Genomic DNA, 24,014 nt, shown 5'->3' on the forward strand with positions numbered 1-24,014 from the left:
AGTCTCATTCACTTCATAATTGCAAAAATCACCATGCTGTGCATCAGAATCCAAGATTTCATAAAATTATTACTACATCTAGACACAAGCCCTAGGCCTGGACAACATGTAGGAAATCTTCTTTAATTATATTCCCTGGGCAATATTGTAGGATTCAAATTAGGATAATGAAGCAAACTCCATTGTAACAGAAAAGCAAAATACAACCTTACCAAAGACAGGTTTTTATAACAGTATACATTTTAGTTCCTTTTACAGGGATCTGAACAGTACTTCTTAGTAATAAAATAAAGGCTGTGATGCATTAGAAACCACATCTGTGTGTTGGGTATTGTCAGTATTTTCCAGAGCCATGCCTTTTTATTTCTTTTTGAAAGGACTACAAAATCATTTCATAAACTGTCTACTCTTTGCCTAGAGCAATTTCAAACTTTCCCCTGCACTACAGGTACATTGGTGTTTGTTGCAATAAATATGAAAGATGTGACAGGGAGACAAGTCTCCAAACACACAGTGGGTACGTGCCCTAGAGCTACAGCCACATTGTGAATCCCGGGTATATATCCCAGGCACATTCTCCTAGTATTTCAATAAACAAATCAAGAATCCCATCCTTTCTTATGCTCTAATATAGGAGAAAGCCAATCAGGGGTTGCTAACATGAATCAGTGGCCTATTGAAGTCAGTTTCATTAAGAGTATTTCCTGTATAAGAACACATACTATAGTGGTTAAAAAACGTATTGATTTGTAATTATATAGATCTGTCATACAGCATAGAAGCACTATCTAAAACCTATGCCCATGCTACCTACCTACATTTTGCTCTATGAAAATGTAGACACATACAATGAGGGTGGAGAACTGAATGTGGCCAAAGGGCTAGATTCTTATCTTCCTTCCTCATGGCCCAATTTGACAGGTGTCTAAGGCTGCCCATCTGTTAATCACCCAATGTCACAAAGACGTCCAGTAGAGTCATTGATTTACCAAAGAGGTTACATTAGTAGCCTTAACATGGATGTTTACATTCAGCTCAGACATTTTGAAATGTTTTTATAATAAAAAAGATGCTGTAACTGAAATTAGTAAAATAGTAAACAGACTGTGTTTAAATGCTGCATCATCATTTCAAAAGTAGTGATGGGAGGAGACTTTTGAACCCTAACACTGAAGATTCGTGGCTCAGGCAGCAATCCTACACATACTTAACTAGAAGTTTAATTAAACTCAATGGGACTTGAATAAGAAAAATCTGTAAGTCTATAATCCTAAGAACATCAACCAAGAAGCATGCCTCACTGAAGACAATGTAGCTTACTTATGATTGAAGAGGCATAGGATTTTTCTGTTATGCTAGTATGAATCCTCTGCTACTTTTTCTGATATATAGAAAGCAATATAAATTATAATATTAGCACCGACACAAACAGAAACAACCTAGGGCAGAATTCTATGGAGCGTCCTCCACTTCTCCTGTCCCCTCCAGCCCCCAATACACACACAAAATCACCTCTGGAGAGTTGGGGGGGGGAGAGAATAAGAAATGCTCACCAGCGGAGGATAGTTTGAGGATATTGCACCAATCCTGATCTGACTTCAATGGCTGCCAATTAGTTTCTGGGCACAATTCAAAGTGCTGCTTTGACCTACACAGCCTTAAATGGCTCAGGACCACAATACCTTAAGGATCACCTCTTCCAACATGAACTGATCCAGACGCTGCAATCATCATCCGAAGCCCTTCTTTGTGTGTCTCCTCCACAAGAGGACTGAAGGCTGACAACACAAGAATGAGCTCTTTCTCCAGTGGCTTCCTGTTTGTGGAATGCTCTCCCTAGGGAAGCTTCCCTGGTGCCTTCTTTAAACACCAGGCAAAAACCTCCTTCTCACAGGCCTTTGGCTATTTAAACAACCTATGGCCTTTTAAACTGTGAGGGGGTATGGTTTTGTTTGTTATTATATAATGTATGTTTGTGCTTTCATTCTGTAAACCACCCTATGATCCTCAGGTGAAGGGCAGTATATAAATTTAAACAACAGCAACAATAAAAGCCCATAACTTTCAAAAGCCACCCATTATCAACTGCAATGTTTAATTCCACAGTGTGCTTAATACCATACAAGATAGAAACTAACTTTATTTTAAGTGTACCAGCATCCCATAACCAAAAGCAAATAGTGCCATCTGCCCCGGTTGAAGACAGGTATCGCTTTGAGCCGCTGCATAGTGGTGAAAACTGCAAAACAAATAAAGCTATTTATAATTCTTGATTTTTGGCAAACAGTGAAAACAAGTGATCCAAATGATTCAGTATAAAGTGAAATTTCTATCATAATTACCACTTCTATAAAAAGTTACTTAATCAGCCACATGCATAAGTCTGTCAGAAAGCTCTTCACTGCAGGCAGAAGAACACACACACACACACACACACACACAATCACAAATAATATTCCTTCTCCCCTGCTATTGTCTTTGTTCAGAACCGTTAAAACTTATACTGTTTCAAACAGGAATGCAAAATAATCCACTTAACAATTCACACATAAGCATTTGTCTAGGCATTTGATATCTGACTGAGCAGCCCTGCCTTGTTTAAGTCAAGTGTCATAGATATCCACAAGTGAGAAGATAACATTAATAATGCTCAAATCATGCCATAGAAGGAAGCAAACTGTTACCTGTAGTGATGTTATGGATGCACTGTGGCCTTGCAAAACTGCCAAAGGGGCGCATGTTCGGAGACACCACACTCTGATCATTTTGTCACAGCTCCCTGCAGCAATCATGGTATTCTCATAATTAACAGCCATGTCCGATATTTCTGCTGCATGTCCTCTTAAAGTAGCAAGCAACCTTCCATCATCTGTCGCCCAGATTTTCACGAGACAATCATCAGAACCCTTAAAACAGATTAACCACAATTACTGCCCAATTGAGGTTCATGGCACTTAGCTAGTTTATGAGACTCCAATACAGATTTCATATGGATCCTAATACGGACCCTAATATACACTCATTTGGATCCAAGCAACCCCTTCTGCAAGGAAGTTTGCTTCTGATTCCTATTCAGTCATTGTACCGAATGTGAACCTCTCCTCCCTGCCCTGCCCAATAGCATCACACACCTTCCTTCTACAACAGAAATAGACATATATATTTCAACAACTGCAAAAATTACACATGCTAAAAATTAAGAAAGAGCAAAACATTAATGATATGATGGCAAAGCTACAGAATTAACGCAATTAAACTGAATTCCAAACACTGCATTAAATGCCAGCATTTCTGTTAAAATAAGCCTTTAGGGACTATTTACTACACTGTGTTAAGAAAGAATTCTTATCCCTAGTATCATTTACAAGTTCTCAGTGTACGAGTGCTGGCATAGGTAATTCATGGAGAAGAAGAAAAACTAAAATCCTTTTAGTCTGATTGCCTACTTTTAATTATCACTTTCGCTGAGATCTAAGCATTACAACATTAAGTCCGACAGCAAATTCTCTTAATAAGGGAATGTATGAAAGGAAGTTCAGTGACACCTATAAGGGCCCCTCGAGAGAGGAGAGTAGACTACATCTTTCCCAGTGACCCCATACATAAACAATTTCCAGCACTGCGCTCTGTTCACTAGAACAGAAAAAGCAAACAGGAAGAAACTTCAATTGCCACCACAACCATCACCAATTATCCTGATCACCAGAACAAAAGGGCTCAAGCCCATCTAAGCCTTCCTCCAAACCTCCAAACATTGGGGGGAGGAATAGAGAGAGAAATACAAAGTGCATATAGCCATGACTGTGTCTGGGGGCAGGGGAAGTTGAACCCATAGTTTAAAGTTACTAATACAAATATTGCCACCACTGGACTTTTCCAGCAATCTTCCATTTCATGTTGCCATGCAGGTAGGAAACGCTGCAATCTTCCACTAGGATTGTTGCTATATTAGACCTAGAAGTGGCATCAATGTTCCAATGTTTTATCCAAACACTCTGCACGGCACCTACAACAAGAGCAGCATTAAGAGTAAGCCCCCCACCATCCAATTGTGTTTTTCAATCAAGTTGTTGGGATCCTGCACCCTCTGCTGGTTCATATAAGGCACTGCACAGTTACAAGCAATTCAGTTAAGGCCTGCGGGGCAAAGAGTAGAAGACAAAGGGGCAGGAGACAGTATTAGCTGCTTTTGTGGGGAGCAGGGAAGATACCAGAGTTGTCAATTGGGGAGTGAAATGGCAGAAATCAATGCTCTAGTTGCATCTACAGCCAAGATAGCTGAAGCCCTTCCAGGAGACAATCTGACTGCTCCTGATGAACAAGTATACAATGGGTGAGGAAGTCAGCGGAAATTTCACTGTAGGCATTGCTCAGACAGCCCACTTAGTTTTGACCACTAAGGTATGCTTTACAGTAGTGCCTCGCAAGATGAGAAGAATCCGTTCCACGATTCTCTTCGGCTAGCGGTTTTTTCATCTTGCGAAGCAAGCCCATTGGCGGATTAGCGGCTTTTAGCGGCTTATCAGCTTAGCGGATTAGCAGATAAGCGGCTTAGCGGCTTAGAAAAAGGGGGGGAAAGGGGGGAAAGTCGGAAAAACTCGCAAGACATTTCTTCTTGCGAAGCAAGCCCATAGGGAAATTCGTTTTGCGAAGCGCCTCCAAAACGGAAAACCCTTTTGTCTAGCGGGTTTTTCGTCTTGCGAGGCATTCATCTTGCGGGGCACCACTGTACTTGGTGCTTCACTTGCCAAGAGTTGAGCAGCACTTGCAAGGGGTAAGTCTGAGAGGAGAAAGGCATAGGAATAGAACGATTTCTCTCTTCTTTTTTACATAAAAAATGATAGACAACAGCAACAGTGGAGAAGAGGCAAAGACAAAAATGGCAGGAAAAAGAGAGCAATACAAGGAAAAAACCCATTTCTCTGAGCTTGAGAAATAAACACAATGGAGGAGAAGAAACTGGATTGTTCTGAGTCAAGAAATGAAATGAAGACTCAGCTGATGGGGAAATCTGCAGCAAACTTATGATCTGTGGTTTCCTGCCTTCCAAGCAGCAGGAGGGTACATAACTCATTTGGATACCTACTACTACATCCAACTGAAATGGGAATTATTCCATGTTATCCTCCAGTCACTTCCAATCAACCTTTAATCTTTCCTATCCAGCACAACAGAAGGTACACAGGTGGAGAAAAACACAGAAAGTCCATCATTATCACCTTCACTAACCCCAGGTTGATCCTAGGTGATAAAGAGGAAAGTGAAATAACAAAGCTACGATACTTTGGAGTGGCAAGATGACTCGCCAAATGTTCCTCTCCTAGAGTCAGAAGTCTGAACTGCACTACAGTGAGATCTTCCACACAAACAGAAAAATGATACAATTTTTCACCTAAATTAAGTGCTAAAGCCAGACCTCAGCCACCCTGGGCAGCTTCCAAAAAAAGATTAAAAATACATTAAAACGTCAGACATTAAAAACTTCCCTAAACAAGGCTGCCTTCAGATGTCTTCTAAATGTCAGATAGTTGCTTATTTGTTTGACATCGGATGAGACAGCGTTCCACAGGGTGGGCGCCACTACCGAGAAGGCCCTCTGCCTGGTTCCCTGTAGCTTTGCTTCTTGCAGTGAGGGAACCGCCAGAAGGCCCTCGGCGCCCTACCTTTCATCCACTCAGAAAAGGAAGAGGAAGAAAACGCAACCAAGGGCACACGTGACAGAAGAAATAAACATCATAGCAAAACAAGCAGAAGCAGACCATGGAGCCCCCTCTCTCAGTTAAGTTCATTATGAATTTCCTGCCTCCAGCGGAAAGTTCTTGCTTCCAAAATGTCCCTCTGCTTACCGTATTTTTTGCTCTAGAAGACTCACTTTTTCCCTCCTAAAAAGTAAGGGGAAATGTGTGTGCGTCTTATGGAGCGAATGCAGGCTGCGCAGCTATTCCAGAAGCAAGAAGAGCAGGAGGGATCGCTGCTTTCGCTGCGCAGCGATCCCTCTTGTTGTTCTGGCTTCTGAGATTCAGAATATTTTTTTCTTGTTTTCGTCCTCCAAAAAACTAGGTGCGTCTTATGGTCTGGTGCATCTTATAGAGCGAAAAATACGGTATATCCAAGTAAAATACTTTCGCAACTATTTCCAAAGAAAGCAGGTCTTCTTGACAAAAGAAGACTATGAGGCTGGCCTGTACCACCACAGAAAGTATTACATTCATCCTGAAATAGGACTGCTCAGACCAGCACCTCAGAAGAGGCTCCATAGAACCACCCCCCTTCAAGAGCACCATAAGAGAGAGAAATGTAGAAATTTTGTGTTTAATGAGATGAATTAACCTTTTGCCATAACCTACCTGCTTTGCATCATAGTAATGTGTACAGAACATAATCCTTAAAGATATATTTAAACATTTTCATGACTATGCCTGTTTTCATGAATTTGCACTTACAGTGAATATCCGTCTGCCTGTTCGGTCAAACGTTACACAATACACCGAAGACAAATGTCCTAGGATTCGCTTGTGCATTTTCATATGTTGATATACAGCAGTTGGAACAAGTTGTTCAAGCCTGTATTTTCCATTTAGTTTTCTTGAAAAGAGAGTTTCAGCTATTTAAAAAAAAAAACATTTTGTATGTTAGTCAGGTGGCTATCCAGAAAGAGGCAAATACCATTCCTAAAGCAATACAAAAATGGTTCCTAAATAGTTCCTTTTTGGACAGTAAAAAGTTGACCACCAGTGATTCCCCCAATTCTTTCACTGTTACTATTCAATAGGAAGTCAATAAATGTGGGAAGAAACAGATTATGACTTCCTCTTGGCCATTTTCTATACTAACTTGCAAACATGTCATCTTCTCCAAACTCCCAAGTACCTTCTTGCACAGAAACTACTAACTAAAAGAAAGGGAAGCAATTTGGACTTGCTACCTAGACTGATGGGCAAAAAAATAAGAGTGTAAAGAGACAGCATGCATGCAGAAATAATCCTGTAGGCACAGAATTAGACGTTCATTAGATGTACACTATAATCAAATGTCTGGCAGGTTTCAGTCAGTGCTGAAGTCTCCCAGACACTGGGATGTGATGGTTACAAACACATGCAAAGGCATCTAATCAGCTATTTTGAATATGTAGATGCCTTCCTAAAGCCTGAAATCGACGTCATACCAGGATTTATGAGCACTAGCACTAACATACAGAAGAATTCTAAGTGGTAGAAGTAACACACACCACAGCAACAAATATCCACCAAACCTTACTGACATAAATCCAACTGCTGCACTAGCAATGTTACACACTTATTTAGTAAGACTCTTACCTATACTAGGTGGACTGCCATAGTTTACTGGTGACTCTGGAGGTCTTCCACAGTGCAATGCAGCAAGAGCAGATCCCTTCCACACCACATGCTTGCAGCCTATTTGATTATATAAAATAAAGCATAAACATAGAAACATAACAAAATAAATGTTCAAGTCATTTGGGGGGTGGGGGAACCATACTTTTACTTGTGCGAAGCAAAGACTGTCTTCCAGCTCCTAATAATGTTTGGACTCCTGGAACGCTCTGAGGAATTTCTTGCTCTAGAAGTGGTCCTAGTCGATGGCATATCTGAAGCAGGTGATCAGGTGCCAAGTGTCTGTAGTATTTTACCTGTTAAGAAGAAACCAGGAGTTAAATATCCAATACTCTTCTGTTAATTTAGAAAACTATCGGGGGGTGATGTTTTGAAAAGGGGACAGTATTTGACACCTGAAATGCTTCTATGATTTCTAGTATACACAGCAATGAAAGCAGTATTTAAAGGAGGAATCACATGCACAAATAAAATCTAGACTGATTTTTTCTTAACCTAATGCTTAAAATATTTATGATTTTGCAAACAAAATTATTTGAATCACTACAGAAATAGTATTGAATACAGTAGTGCCTCGCAAGACGAAAAGAATCCGTTCCGTGAGTCTCTTCGTCTAGCGGTTTTTTCGTCTTGTGAAGGAAGCCCATCGACGGCTTAGCGGATTAGCGCTATTAGCGGCTTAGCGGATAAGCAGATAAGCGGCTTAGTGGCTTAGAAAAAGGGGGGGGGGAACCCGCAGCAACTCGCAAGACATTTTCGTCTTGCAAAGCAAGCCCATAGGAAATTTGTTTTGCGGGGCACCACTGTACACAGTATCATAATGAGTCAATTTGAAAACAAGGTGACCTATTTTAGTAATAGTATTTAGCATTAACATTAAAGTGTTTTGATAGTTAAAACACTGCACATACATAGGCCTGATTCATTTAATATGAATGAGTGTGCTAGAGCACACTGAAGTTCCCTTGACCACCTCCCTTACTGTCTGATTTGTAATGCTGTCTGAACCCAGGCTTGTGGTCTGTTTCTCTACAATCTAGGAGCAGTTACCAAAGTCAGTTCTACCAAACCAGGGATTGAGGTTTGTTTCTCGTCAAATTTTAAGCCATAGGTTTGTTGCTAACTTATAGATCATGACTTATTAGGGAGAAACAAACCAAGATCCTTGGGTTTGGACATAATGGAAAGCCAAGGCTTCCTGGATTGTTTACTGCACCAGAGAAGCAAAGAAGGAGTGATCGCACAGTGTGAACTAGCACACTGTTTATTTATAGTATACCACAATAAGCCAGAAACCCTGGCTTACCATTACATGCAAATGCAGCCAAATTTGGATCTGCAAAGACAGAACTGTGTACTGTTCTCAGCAGGGAAACTTTTCCGTACTGTATTTTCCCTCTCAGTATGAACCCCATCATGCAATTCATGCACTTCTTGTTCAAATACTCAAACAGTATCAATTGTGATGATACTCTTTTTAACAACGGGTTTTCCCAGATGACTAGTTTATTATATATTAAAAGAATATTTTTTCTAATTTGTGTGCACATCTGCATGTCTTTTCTCTCAATAGCACTTAAGTTACAAGGTTATTATATTCAGAATGCAGGAAAATGCAGTACTCCTCCCCAGATAAAAATGTTCATTATTATTTTAATTGCCACATGAAAATGTCATTATCCAAGTTCATCAATCTACAGGAGACAATTTATGACGTAATCAGTGACAAGCAACCCAGCTTTCTCCCTTCTCACTGAAGTAGTTGCACAAAAGATAATCTTTTTTTAAAAAAAAAACTAATTTTTGTTTTTAAAGGGTCCTCCCGCCCCCTACCTTGCCTTTGTAGATGGGTGTGGTAGTGTTTTTCTCACTGCACTTTTGTCAACTGCTGCAGAACAACACATCTAAAGACTATTTTTTATAAAAGAAAAAGAAAAAGGTGGCACACCTCCCCCTTTCATACTGATATAGTGCACAGGAGAATATTTTGCTGTACTCACCGAAGTGAATGGATAAAAACCAATTGGGGCATGATTTGAATTAACACAAACTGCTGGATTTAAATGGCATCACTAACTTTTTAGTAAGAAATTAAATTAAATTTACAACATGCTCTGGCCACACTTTGCATAACAATCAACCAAAACCAAAGTTCTAGAAGTGAAAAATTACTTCTATTTGCTTTTCTCACTACCAGTTATAGCTTCTAGAGAAAATTTAAAAGGTTTCTCCCTTTTCTTTTAATTCAATTTTTCTATCATATATATATAAATGCCTTTGTGATTGTGAATGAGGCTTGTCAGTCAATATGCAAGCAAAATTTTAGAAGCAAGAAAGTAAGGCCCCGAATAAGGAGGGGGGGGGGAATGTATTTTTAATGTATTCCTCTAGAGCCTTACTTTAGTATTAACAAGCAAGAAAAAGGACACTAGTAACTAATATTATAATTATTATATTTATATTCCGCTTTTCACCCAGAGACATAAGCGACCCACACAAATTAAAATACTGATAAAATATGAAACATTAAAAACATATTTAAGATAATCCTCAAAAAGTAAGTAAATGCAAATTGAACTAAAACAATACATAAAAAGTAGTTACTGTTCCTAAAATAGCATGTCAGATGTTAGATTTTTCCAGTACCATATCTTTTACAATGAAATGTGGAAAACAGTGACCAAAATAAGAGGTTAAAGCATCACCCCTGTAAGGAAGAGCTACAGTGTTTTAGTTTGGGAGGATTAAGAAGTGAGGTGTGACAGCTGCATAAACTTATGCAGTGTAGAAAAAGCTGATAGAGAAATGATTTTGTCCTCTCTCCTAATACTTGATCTCAGGGCCACCCAACAGAACATACTGGTAGTACATTCAGAACAGGCAAAAATAAAAAACTTTTACATAAAACACATGATGGAACTAAGAAATTCACCGCTCCAAGATAATTAGCATGGCTTCAAAAAGGTTTATTATCCCTCCAATAGGAAAACCATACCTACAGCAATGGAGGCAAACTGGAGACACTGAGGTGGGAAAAGGGTGAAGATGTAGCATGATTGCAGAAGGTACAAGAGGGAAAGCTCACAAAACAGAATGAGGACTGAGCACACTCAGTATAAACCAGAAACTATGGAAAGAGTGTCAAATGTGGGGGGGACGCAAAATGTTGGGGTAACAAAATTGGCCTCTATGAGCCCTTTACAGCTTAGCATTCTGAAGAAAGTCATAGAGAGTCGTGGGGAACTCAACAGCAGCACTCTTGTTAGAGGTTGAAGAAACACAAAAACTTGTTTAAAAAACTTGGTCAAGGATCTGATGAAAAAGAACTTGAGTAGCCTTCATTACGGTTCCTCGTCAATAGGTGATAATTTGCTTCGGCTTTCAGAAATGCAATCTCTGAAACCGAGAAGGTGAAAGATGAGTGAAACATTAGGGTTAGGAGCAGCCTTCTCCTGCCTCCCCGCAACCCTGATACTGAGTGCCATAATGCTTCTGAACTTAAAGGATCCACTGAGAAATCCTGGCTAAAAGCTGCTGACCTGCTCTGAAGACCCTCCAGCATATGCAGCAAACACTCCAGGCCCAAAGAGGTCAAGTTAGAGACCTCAAGACCCATGTTGGGGGGGCGGAGATACAGAGTAGGGAAGAATTATTTCCCCTCCAAAATAAATTTTAAATGTTTCCAGGGGAAATGTGGGGAGAACATTGTGGGTGAGTGTCCTATGAAATATGTTTTTCTTTTAGAATGAGTGAAATGCTTTCAAAGATGGTCCCTTCCACCTTTTCCCTCAAAATGACTGTGACAGACACCTGGCTACAAACTGGGAAACAAGTAACTTACTGCCCTGGCCTGCTGGCTGATTTAAAAAAAGGTCAGGAAAAAGGTGGAACAGGAACTATGGGTTCCAGAGCCTGAAAGGAAAAATCTGGAAGTTTGAGTAAGAACTGAGCACCAACCACAGAAGCAGACTAAAACTTGGGATATTCGCAGTTCACCATTTTAAATTTCATAAAAAATATATTAAATGGTGCAATTTTATATTCTAAGTTATGATACATTTTATTTTGTTAAAGCAGAGAAGTTTTGTTTTATAAGAAAATACTGCATAAACTTCCACTTCTCCTAAGGTTTCCCCTGCAAAAAACAAAAAACAAACTTCTGCTTAATCAACAATGAAACAGAGTTCTTCCAGGTCCCAGGTGTAAAGAAGTTCTCTGTAGGGTTGTTGTTCTTCCAGAGCATCCCTGGGGTCCTTGTCAAGTGAGATCCTTAGAGAAGACCACATGAGCTGTTTGTGTGCCCTCAGTCTCATCCGAAAGACCCGATAGACTATCATCTTGAGATCTGACATTGTTGGGAAGGAAAGTCTGCTCTCCATCTGAAGGAGAAAGGTCTGAAAAGTCCAGCAAACAGTAGTAACCATGGCGGTCTTGGAAAGAATGCAGTCTATCTTGTCCATCTTATCTTTATGATGGTCCTTGTTATCAGCAAGATAGTATGAAAGGAAATATTCATCCCACCTGAAAAGAAATGCATTCTCCAACAACCTATGGTTGCTCAGCAACAGATTTCGAGGTACTTCTTGTTAGCAGAGGTAGAGATCCCCAGAAGTGGAACAAGTATTGGACCACAGTGCAATCAGCATCCCATCTGACCAAGAAGCCTGCGAGATCATCATCCTCTCCCAGAGATCAACTGCTGTAGGAATGATGCCACTGTGTACGCCCCACTGCTATGCTAAAGTTCAGAGGCAAGAGTACCTGATTCCATACTTCTCTAATTACTTATTCTGGGAATGGTTGCTATGCTATGCAAGGGGAATCTTGCTGGCCAAAATGCGTGGAAGACTATGGACATTTCAAGGGCCTCATACCACAAAGAAGAAATGATGAGTTTCCCACAACCTACTCCCCAACCTTGATGAGAATCATGTGATGACCACCGCCACAGAAATCTGTGGAGCAAACAGGACTCGCAGAGTACCTTGCCAAGAGCACTCACAAGATGGAAAACTGAGCCCACAGTCGAATAGCTTTTGCAAAGACATAAAAGGGGCCTCATGATGGCCAAATCATCTCCAGAAAGAAGCACCACAACAAGTGAACAGAAAGGAAGTCTTAGCTGTTGTGTCAGTTCACAAGCTATCAGCCTCTGGATCCAGTTAGCCAGCCAGCTGGATCCATCCTCCTCCTCCACAGATCCATAGACATGGGTGGTAATTTGAGCTGTGCAGAAGGACAATGTGCATGACTGAGCATCATCTGATTAATCTATTCATCATGAATTCTGTCCATGCTCTCAGCCTGAAAGGGCAACTGAGGCAAAGCCTGTTGCTGTGACTGAGGCTATTGCCATGAGAATCAGGCATGATCAATTACCTGAAGGGAACCATGTTCCAACTAGTATGAGAGAAAGGCTGTATCCAATGACACCATCCTGAACTTCTGAGGTTAGACATCCCAAAATACTTCAAATAAAAACTGTAGAGTTAAAAAGTACTTGCTACCAATTCAACTGCTTCCCTGCAGGGAAGAATGTTGATCCTTTCTTTAGCTGTGAAGGTAATCCTGGGTGGAAAAAAATTATTTGGGGCTGGAGGGAAGAACTCAGTCATGTGCCCCATGAAAATTATAATCAGTACCCATTTGCCAGTGACTAGGGGAACTGAAGGAATCAGGGTAAAAATACTGGACCATTAGAGTGAACTAAATTATAGCAAGTCTGGAGCTGCAACATCAGATGATTACTAATCTATCTGGCAGTGGCTGATCATGGGTTATAAGGTAGCATACTTTTTTGAGGAGAGGTGTTGTTCACCCATAGTGTCAACATGGAACTTTTAAAAGCAGCAGTTGAAAGAATCACAGCATCAGTAGCAAAGCTCAGAGACAGGACATTTTCCATCACCGTCCCCCCAGTACCTTCATCAGGCCTCCATTATCAGAAAACGCTAGGAGTTGCTGATTGTCCAGCTGCCCATGTGAGAAGATGCTCTATTTTCTTGGGGACTGAAACATCTGGTACTCCCTGGCCCTGATTTATAGGTAACAAACAAGGGAGGGGTCTACTATCCTCTATGGTTTCCATGGAACCTTCAGAGAACAGCAGTTGAAACAGACACAGAAGTGGCAACATCTAAGGCCTAGGAAGAGAACATGTGCCATCACTGTTCCCCTCTTCCTTTTTAAATATAAGTCAGTCCTTCCTCTTTAAACAATCTTATTAATTTGTTAATATGTATCCGTTTTCATCTACTTTCAGATAACTTAGAAGTCTTATTGTCAGTCAGGAAGACAGGATACAAATTTGTAACACTGATCAGGTTCCCAAAGAGTGTGACAATTCAAGCATCAAAGCATCTAGACCAGGCAAAGGCAATCTTCGGCCATCCAGATGTTTTGGCCTACAACTCCCATGATCCCTAGCTAACAGGACCAGTGGTCAGGAATGATGGGAACCGTAGTCCAAAACATCTAGAGGGCCGAAGGTTGCCTTTGCCTGATCTAGACAAAGCAAGGACCACAAATGCATAGGTCTTTCATGGGTGGAGGTTCAAAAGTATTATTTCCTTGTCAATAAAAGTAAAAATATTTTTTACTATGGGGGAGATGCACACATAATCATAAAAATAAACGTAACTGATATAAATTAGTTTGCATGAGAAAAGTATAACCACAATTGGAACTATCATCTGGAGGGATGAAATTCATTCTCCTTCTAAGCACTCAATTCATTCTTGAAAATGTGGTACTGTATTACAAGTGTGCAAATAACAACAGCATCTAAATATCCCCATACATCCCCTCAAGCACTTTTGTGCATGCACCAGGATTTCTGCAACTGATGCTTCTGATTATAGCTCCTGGTTCTCCAACATTTGCAAGTAGCTTCTCAGCAAGCATGAACTGGTGGTGGCAGAGGAGCTTCCTGCAGTTATTAGCTCTCACCCAAACTGCTTTTAACAACAAACTTTTGTTGTAAGTACTGAATTTGCAACAATGAATCTAAACCAGTTTAAACTTATTTTAAGTAGTTAAACTAGTTGTTTTTTAAATGTAGTTTTTACTCCCTAGAATTTGTAAATTAAAGTAATGGTAAAGGTAAAGGGACCGCTGACCATTAGGTCCAGTCGTGATCGACTCTGGGGTTGCTGCGCTCATCTCGCTTTATTGGCCAAAGGAGCCGGCGTACAGCTTCCGGGTCATGTGGCCAGCATGACTAAGCCACTTCTGGCGAACCAGAACAGCGCCCGGAAATGCCGTTTACCTTCCCGCCGGAGCGGTACCTATTTATCTACTTGCACTTTGACGTGCTTTCAAACTGCTAGGTTGCCAGGAGAAATTAAAGTAATAGCAACAGACAATTAAAGAAAGCAAACAAGAAAACCATGAGTAAATGAAAACATGGCTCTGGTGTATGCATAGTTTGAAGCAACAAACCATAGTTAAGATTAACAAAAGTTTAGGATTTAGACATAATGACAAGTTGTAAGTAATCAAAAATGGAAGCAAAAGCTTCCTTAGAGCCATGCCAAAGGAGAGGGAGCACACAAGTTTAAGGCTCAGTGTGGCTCATTCCTATGATAACCAAGCACAGCCACTAAAAGCATTAAAACCAAAAAGTGAGAAGATGCTTCCAAACAGATGGAATCAGAAAAAGGTTTAGGGGAAAACAAAAACAAACTCAATATGATTTTAAGGTAAACAGAGACACAAAGCTAGAAGTAAAAGTTAAGAAAGACTAAGTATAACACACATAAAATATGATGGTTGTCACTAGCTTTAGATGACAGTATAAGGGATCACACAAATCTGTGGTTAATACCTCTAAAGGGATTATAATTGTGATAAACTGAATCCCCATTTTATAGGCAGCAACTAATAGGAGAGTAAGCTGCAAACCATGCAGCTGGTCACTACTTTAAACAGAATGCAGGACAATAGACTCTGGTCTGGACTGGTCCAGAAATATAACTAGGGCTATAATACTTACTGGAAAGTAGGGACAAAGTGAGGCATCCCAACATGGGCTTAGGAACTTTCACAGCTATAATAATCAACATGAGAGGAGCTGTAAACAAGACCTGGAAGAACAGGACAACTCAAGAGCTTCTGTATGAGGTATGATGTAGTGTGAGTATGCAAGTAAATGTGCCCAGCAGTGTGATATGCAGAGCTTCACAATAGAAAAGTTGAAAGGGCAGCTTTGGTAAGTGTAAATAAAAGCATTTTTTACATTATTTCATATTCTATTTTCTGGTCTACTCAAGACAGGCCACAGTTTTTTTTAAAAAAAATCTTTTTTAAAAAAAATCTAAACAATGAACAATTCAATCCATTTAAAAACACAATAGATAGTAGGAAAATAAACCATGCAATAGCACATGCAATTTTCAAAAACTTTCTGCAGCTTGTTATTACCAATATCATCCTCAGTTGCTACCACTGAGAAAGTCCTTAACCTCGAAGCTACCAGCGTCACTCTAAAAGAAGAAAATGTTACCAACTTCCTTATTCCCTCACGCTCTCTTTTTTCTCAACAAGGAAATGCAACTGCTTTAGTACTTCATTGCAAAGGAAGTGCTCCAGTCATTAAATCAGCTTAGGTGTCTTTTTCCATATCTTTTCCTGTTCTGTATATGCTTTCTGAGAAATACTTGACACTCTCACTCAAAATCAAAGTGCAAATAAATTAATCTGGCTCCAATCCAGTATGCAGAATATATACAGCTAGAAAATACTATGCCAGCTACGTCATAACAAGAATGCCAAATGCTATAACTTTTTCTTCCCCTAAGCAATCTTATAGCACAGACAGAAAAGCAACTATCGTGAACTTCTAAACAAATATTTCTTTCCCAACACAACTCTACACCTATCATAGTAAGGGTCATATATGAATCATCCTCAATGTTGTGCTAACACAATTAGCAAGTGCATTTACCACTGCCAAGAGTCTAATTTAATTCTTACTATACTTATAGATGTGTGCCAGAAAATTGTCCACTGATATATTTTTCTGACAGAAAAAAATCCATTTCTAAAAAGGCATTGTTTCATAAAATTAATTAATAACATAATGAATGGATATAATGCATGTAAACTGAATGGTTTCTGATGTGCAATTACATTTTTCAGACAGCTTCTTTACATGTTCCAGCCACACATTCTACCAAAACATGGTGGGGGGAGCAGTATTGAACCTGCCAGAGTGCGCCTAACTTTCACATTTTTAGCAGAAAGTCAAAAAAAGGCTTTACAAACAAGAATCTGTACTCACAATAAGGGTCCCCAGTCTACACAAACAGATCCCATCTTTGCCTTCCATTGAATGAATGACCATTTGGCGACCAAGTTAGGGAAGCAATGTTTAGAAGCATTTGGCAGTGTCTAGATTTGCATTCTACACTTTGGACATGTAGCTTTATCAGATAGTTATTTAAATCATTGGCATTCCCAAGATTGAATTTTTTTTCTCTAGTATCAGAGGTGGCAGGCCTCTGAATGCCAGTTGACGGGGAACACAAGTGGCAGGAGTGTTGCTGCAGGCTTCCCATAGGAATCCCGTTGGCTACTATGTGAACAGGGTCCTGGACTAGATGGGCCTTTGAGCCAGCAGGGCTTCTTATGTTCTTACACTTACCTATTTTTTCATACAACTAAACATATCCTTCCAGTTTACGGAAGAACAGGAAAACTGCAGAAGTACTCAGAAACCTCAGTGAGCAATAGGAATCCAATACATTAAGTGGCACATTAAAAGCATGCTAGCAAGTAATTCCCAAGTCTAGTAACATCTCACAGGCACAGGAGCTTCAATGAACAAGCAGAGTTCTCATAACAGTAGGGTTTTCTAAAGCTCAATTCAAAAGAAGCAAACATTACTGATACTCATGAACTGCTGTGCCTTCCACTGAAATGACTGGAAAGCTTATTCCTACAGGAGGTATTTGTGAACATCAAAACACACATGCAGCTCAAGAAAAAAAGTATATCACAGTTCAATTCTGCGCATCCCTTTTTGAGCATCTAACAGGTCTGGATTTCTATTGCATAAACTTTACATAGATCCCTACTCAACTTCAGTTCTTGCAGATTCAATGTATCTTACAATGCTTCTGCTATGGAAATAGAAGCCATGTTTTATCAACAGGTAACACATATTTATGAAGCACCACAACTAAAAACAAATGCCAGCACACATTGCCACGATAAGTCAACACTGCACAGTCACATCTGAACTGCAACTAGAGGATGGGGAACACACATATCACTACTCTGCTCCACACTCTGCAACATTATGGAAAAATTGATCGTGAATACTGAATGCAAGCAACAAGAAATACACAACAGGCTCACTGAGTGGAAGACAAACTGGTGATGAGAAATGGACACAGTGTTATCTTCTCCACTTTGCAGACATGAACAGCTACTAAAAACTCCAATTCTGCAACTGCAACAATGCAATTCTGCACCACAAACCATGCACACAACTTAAGGCATATGAAGATCTCACAGCAGTTCATAAAAAAACAAACTGCAACCATAAAAATAACACAGTGAGTAAAAAAAAGTTCCATAGACAAACCACCACAAGCCCCTGGGAGGCTTCAGAAAAAGAAGGAAGGACAGCATAAATTACCATGAGAGGACCAAGTACTCCACCCCATAGATACAACCAACCCAAAAGGCATCTCTACTATCCCTTGTACAAGCAGCATCAAGGAACCTAAGTTTGGACTTTCAAAAAGGACTGCGGAAAGCGCAGATGGAGAAGTGAAACTACTAATAGCAATCACCTTGAGAATGTGAACATACATTAACACTTGAGAAGGAGGGGATACTTGGTTAAAGGCGCCCAAAACACATGTTTTATACTTAAAACACACATCTAATATGTTCAAAATGCAACACAGAAGTGCAGCGATCAGTAACCCAGTGACTGAATTGAGTAGACGGAAGATTCTAAAAAAATGGCTAAGCAGTCCCCAATAGCCACTTCTGGTATTACTGACCATATGCTCAATAAAACATGCAGTGTTGTTCATTCAGCAACCAAGAATTAACAGCAGGGGTCCACTATGCCATGAAGGCAGCAACTTTAGAAAACTAATGAAGAGACCTGGTCTGGATAGAGACATTGGATTCTTATTTCATTATACATGATAAAGCTATTTTTGGCCATCTCATCCCTTGCTTTTTCCTGTAAGACCAACAGGTTTACCACACCTATCAGCCAATCACCCATTCCCACCACCCTTCCGAGTAATGCCCCTCCCCACCCTCTCACTATATATAAAGGTCTGGTGACTTCTATTTCATTGTATCTGGAGACGTGTGCATGCACACGAAAGCTTATACCAAGAACAAACTTAGTTGGTCTCTAAGGTGCTACTGGACAATTTTTTTATTTTTTAATATATATTTCTACTGCGTCAGACCAACACGGCTACCTACCTGAATCTAGAACCTTTAGAAAATGATAGCCATACAATAAATTAACCAAAAGAGTACACAAGTGGACAACAGTGGAAAGATGAGGAAGAAAGGGACTAATGGTGTAAGAAGTCAATAGTACTGTGTTGGATCACTTGTTAAATCCAAACATACTGACCAGCATAGCTCCCTCCAGTGTCTTCAAGATTTGTCTCCAGACACACACGAACCTGAGGCCTTAAGCTACATGCTTTAGCTTTACCCACAGAGCTATGGTTTGAAGGTGGACAACATCACCCAAAACCTTAGGGGTCCAGGAATAAGCTTAGGGTGAGAGAGGACAAGGAAGTGGCACATCACAATTCAGGTCTAATGAAGATTAAATAAGCATTACTGTGAATGGTGTCTGATGCTGCTTAGGAAGTCTCCAAATGAGTAACAGGATTCCAATCCCAATGAGTACTGAATTTATTCATTTGAGTTGACAACACTTACTTGTCAGGCTGCCTGCTACAGTTAAGAATAACCCTTGTGAGAGAAGGAAGGGGTTTTATTTTTTTAATTTTAAGGTCTGATTATTTATCTTTCTTCAAGCAGTTAATATGACAGAAATTAATGTGCAGTATATGCAAACAGACAGGCTAGCAAGAATTCATGTGATTAGTAATGTGTGTATCAGATTTATAAGGAAAGGCTAACTTCATCCTTGCTTCTGTATCACTCAATTTAAAATAAATATAAGATCATTCTATTTTTAAAAAAAAAAAATCAATGCAATGTCTATCAGGAGCCAGAATAGATCCCAATACTGCATCAGCCACTGACTAACCCTTCACTTTTATTTCTTGAAAGACTGTGCCTCCTCCTTCTCATTCATTCTCTAACACACACACTTTTACAATGTAGGAATAATGTATTTTAATGTAGGTATCCACAAATTTCACTGTAACAAAAATTAAACTGGGCTCAACTTCAAATCCAGAGTGAGCATGGGGCAAACTTTACTTCAGCAAGCCTACCCAGACATATAATTTAGTTATCTATGCGTGTTTAACAATTTCTTGTTTATATTATCTGTTTTGCTGATAATTTTATTATGTACATCACAGAGTTTTCTTCTTATTAAGCAATGCAAAAATAATCCTTAATAAGAAATAAATGGCATCAATTACGAAGAATAGAATTTGGACTTTCGTCCTTCATTTAATATTGTAGCACTCTAACCTATGGTTTCAGTCCTGGTCACTGGCTACAATTGGTAATTATCTGGCTGTCTGCAATGGCACCAAGCCATCCCAACCAGTGTCTTCTCTATGGTGTTGCTAGGAGAACTGTTTCATTGCAACATGAATGATTGAGAACTTATGCAATTGGAAAAAACCAGACAGGTGTGTTACAGGTCGTTTTGTTTAACACTATTTTAATTCTGCTATTTCATGCTGGTAGAGCTGGGCACCGCTGGCTTAATATGTGATAACTGTTTTGCTTGTAATAAGAGTCCAAGTACCAGGTATCTGCTTAGTTAGACTACAGAATTTGGCTGTTGACTTAGAAAGTGAAACATACAAGCAATTTCATTCAGCATTTTTATGTTCAACATGGATATAACTTTGGGAATGCAGAACAGTTAATTCATCAACACTACAGTATTTAAAATTAAGTTACATTATCTAAAGCAGGGATGGAGAACCTGAGCCCTCCATATACTGCTGGAGCACAACTCTCATTATCCCCAACCATGCTGGTTGTGACTGAGAAGGGCTAGAGTCTAAATTCTTAAAAGCACTTCAATTCTGTACTGAAAGAAGAGTTAAATAACTGTAGGCATATTGATTCCTCTTTAAGGAGTCCACTCCTATGATTCCTCACCTCACCTCTTCTTTCAGCGTCAAGTTAAAGCACTTTAGGAATTTGTTAAAAGTGAACTTTACAAACATGACCTCAAATCATGTTTGCTGTTATAAAAGTCTGCTGTTGTACTGGTAACCAGGAGCCTAGAGACATTTCTGACTTCATAACTTGGGGGGGGGGGGGAGCCAACAATTCAAAAAAAATATCCAGGACTTCACACTTGTTTATTTTTTTAAAAAATAAGGGGATTATACATAAACTTTACTTTCCAAAAACACTGCTGCCTTCCATGTGCCTTTGTGCCTCATTCAAGTATTAACAACACTGGAAAACATAAGCACTCGCGAGCTATCTCTCCAGGGATATCACTCACATGCTGCAATGGATGTATAAAGAAGAACATTCCGACTGTAGTAGTTTAACAGTCATTTATCGTTCACTAAACATTTCCAGCTTATTGATCTAAACTACTAGCATATTAAAAATAATCAGGACCATGCCAAAACTCACATTGCACGAGAAACTGTTAGAATGTCAAAAATACTTTAAAAGCTTCTGTGAGCCAATAGTACCCACTCAGAAAAGAGGCAGACCACTGCAACTCTGCATAATTTACTGCTTTGGCCTTATGCCCTTGTAATAAAGACTTCACTGGGCACTGGAAATTTTGGGTGTGATTATCATTCAGTCACTCCTGCTGAGAAACAAAGCAGAACTACCTGCCCTTGGATGTTGCAGCTAGCTGTGCCTGTCCTGTATGAGTCACTGTTCTGGCCCTGTTTGCTTTCAGTCAGGGAGGCATGGCCACATCACTCACTCAAATAAACACACAAGATGAACAGTTCTTTTAGTGGATAATTCTTATTCCAATATACTATGAAAGTATGGTTTGGGGAGTGTACAAATGATGGCACAATTTGAATTTTAGCTCATAAAAAGTGTGTCCTAACTAATAGAAGTTTGAGATGTTGATTTAGACACAACTAGTAAAACCACTGAAGGCTAAATGATCAAATTTCTCAGATTTCTCTCTCACACATTTTACAAGCAGCTATGTGAAGGAGTGAAATTGCTAGAAAAGATGTTCAGCTCTTCTCACCTCTGTACTGTTTACCTGATCTACAACTCTTCACCCACCTGCTCCTTGGCCTGAAAAGGGTGGGCAGTAAAATATATCCTGCAGTCATCTTAAATGCTACTTTGAACTTCCTCCCAAAAAAACCCCAGATCTGAGTGCCTCTTCTAGTTTAGCCTGACTTGTTTTAAAGCAAGCACTCCTTCAATCAAGAGTAGAAAACAAAGCCCACCTAAAACTGACAAGCAGAATGACATGAAGGACAGAAAAAAACAAATTCTGCAACCAAAGTGATATATGAACGCACAATAATTGTTCAATAAAACAGCACACTAGTCCACAAAGTTGCCACTGCCTAACAGATCTCTATTTAAAACTAACGTTCTGCTCTGAAATTCCACATTGCCAGAACTCGGACACAAAGAGCAGGTTACTGTATGCATATACTGACTGAGACTACAACCACAAAGCAGCTTTTATTAGTTATGTTCCAAGCAAAAGATAAAAGCTTAAGGAAGTTGTGGGGCTTCCCTGAAGAAAGCCTGCTTATAGTTGCTCAATATCTGCTCAGCCCCATTGTGTATGTGAAGCGAGACTGCATGGAATAGAGCGCCCCCATCTCCTACAGGCCTGCCTGTCTCTCGCAAGCAGTTCCTGCTCGCTCCTCCCCTCCCTGTTCTCTCGCTTTCCCCGCACAACATCCATGACGTACCTTTATTTCTAGCATAGTGACTCTAGGGCTCTCGCATTAGTAGGATTATTATTATTTACCCTAACTCGGGGACCCCAGATTTCTGACTTCGGGGGCACCATCTGCTTTCCTATAAACAACACACACCGCCACGTCCAGGAAGCAAAAACCGTGAGCTTAAAAACTGGCCCCTATTTTTTTTTAAGTTGCTTTAAAAAAAAAAATTGCGGGAAATTCAATTTTTAAAGGGCTGCTCACAAACTTTCCCTAGTACATCACATCGCAACCACGCCGACCGGCCGCTTCTCTTACTAGGCTCTCGTAGCTCCTGGGGTGCTCCTTCCCCGTCCAGTCCGTGCGCTTAGGAAGCAACTGGGGGGAGAAAAAAAGACACACACCCCCGGTCACCGAGGGCTACTAGCCGCCCCACCCCCCCACCCCCCTCCCGACGCCCCAGCAGCGCCCGCCCGCCCGCCCGGGATGGCGGAGGAAAGGGGAGGGGAGGAGGCGAGGCCGTTGCAGCCGCCGGCGCTGAGGCGGATGGAGAGCGCCGGGCTGGAAGGCGCTCGCAGCGCTTACCTCCTTCTCGGCGACTTCTCGGATCAGGACCTGCGGGAGCAACAAAAGAGGAGCGGAAGGAGGGCCGTCAGAAGCCGGAGGAGGCGGCGGCGGCGGCGGCAGCCCACCCCGCAGGCCCAGACCCCGGCGCCAGCGCGCTTACCTGAGCCGCTTCCTCGCAGGGTCCGTTCTCCAGAAAGCGGGCGATGAGGAAATAGAGCTCTGCAGGGGGGGCGGGAAGAAGGGCGAAAACGGGGGGGTTGAGAAAGGCGAACACGCGCCGTGAGAGGACGGGGGGGGGGGAGAAACACGGCCTTGGAGGAGGAGGAGGCGGCAGCCCGGCCCCTCACTTACCCGCTCGCAGCTCCGCCGTGTGCCTGCCGCTGTTGTTGCTCCCGCCGCCGCCTCCGCCGCCGTCCCCGGACATGGCGAGCGAGAGGAGCCCGGCTGGCTGAGGCCGAGCTCCCCCGGCGGCGGGGCCCTGCGAGCCGAAGAAGACGACGGCGCTCGCCCGGGAGCTGTCACTGTTTGTTCGGCGGCAAGAGCCGCAGCAGCGAGGCGCTCGGCTCCACCATTCAAGCCCCGGGCGGCAGTAGCAGCGGCGGCGGCGGCAGCAGGAGGAGGAGGAGGAAACAACAACTCGCAGCAAAACCCGCCGCCAACCCAAGCGCTGCTGCTGCTGCTGCTGCTGCCGCTCTCGTCAGCCAGCCAGCCAGCCAGCTTCGGGCGCAAGCGAGCGAGAGAGCGGGCGGAGTAGAGAACGCGATCCCTCCGCCGAGACAAAGAGTCCCAGCCCCCCTCCCCTCAGGGCGGGCGCGCGCGCACACACAAACACGCACACGCCCCCCTCCTTCAAGCCCCTTCACTCCCTTTCCTTCAGGTCGCCTTCCCCGGGCTTGAGTGGTGGTGGTATTGCGCTCCCCGCCCTAGAGAGCCCTGCCTCTCTTTTCCCCCTCCTCCTCCCCCTCCCCACACAAAACAAGGCGCTCGAGCTGAAGCTCGCTCCGGACTAGTGGGGGGGGGAAAGCCGAGCGAAGATGTCGGAGCG

The 24,014-nt window shown here is 41.4% G+C and overlaps 1 protein-coding gene across 6 annotated transcripts in view; it reads right to left on the bottom strand.

The window, feature by feature from the left end:
• The window catches only part of PHIP (PHIP subunit of CUL4-Ring ligase complex), a 67,655-nt gene extending 43,896 nt beyond the window's left edge, over window positions 1–23,759 (bottom strand). For 5 of the 6 annotated variants that reach the window (XM_081856689.1, XM_081856691.1, XM_081856690.1 and 2 more), the window contains exons 1-9: window positions 23,321–23,759; window positions 23,130–23,188; window positions 22,988–23,017; window positions 22,721–22,780; window positions 7,501–7,651; window positions 7,317–7,415; window positions 6,444–6,604; window positions 2,685–2,906; window positions 2,139–2,239 (exon numbers count right to left, since the gene is read on the bottom strand). In XM_081856689.1, the coding sequence (XP_081712815.1) occupies window positions 2,139–2,239; window positions 2,685–2,906; window positions 6,444–6,604; window positions 7,317–7,415; window positions 7,501–7,651; window positions 22,721–22,780; window positions 22,988–23,017; window positions 23,130–23,188; window positions 23,321–23,393 (956 nt within the window). In that variant the 5' untranslated portion in view covers window positions 23,394–23,759. The remainder of the gene's footprint in view (window positions 1–2,138; window positions 2,240–2,684; window positions 2,907–6,443; window positions 6,605–7,316; window positions 7,416–7,500; window positions 7,652–22,720; window positions 22,781–22,987; window positions 23,018–23,129; window positions 23,189–23,320) is intronic. The other variant, XM_081856692.1, reaches the window with a different exon arrangement.
• Window positions 23,760–24,014: the final 255 nt, after the last annotated feature.

Source organism: Podarcis erhardii (genome assembly GCF_964252035.2).
Source record: "Podarcis erhardii genome assembly, chromosome: 3".
Lineage (NCBI taxonomy): Eukaryota > Metazoa > Chordata > Lepidosauria > Squamata > Lacertidae > Podarcis > Podarcis erhardii.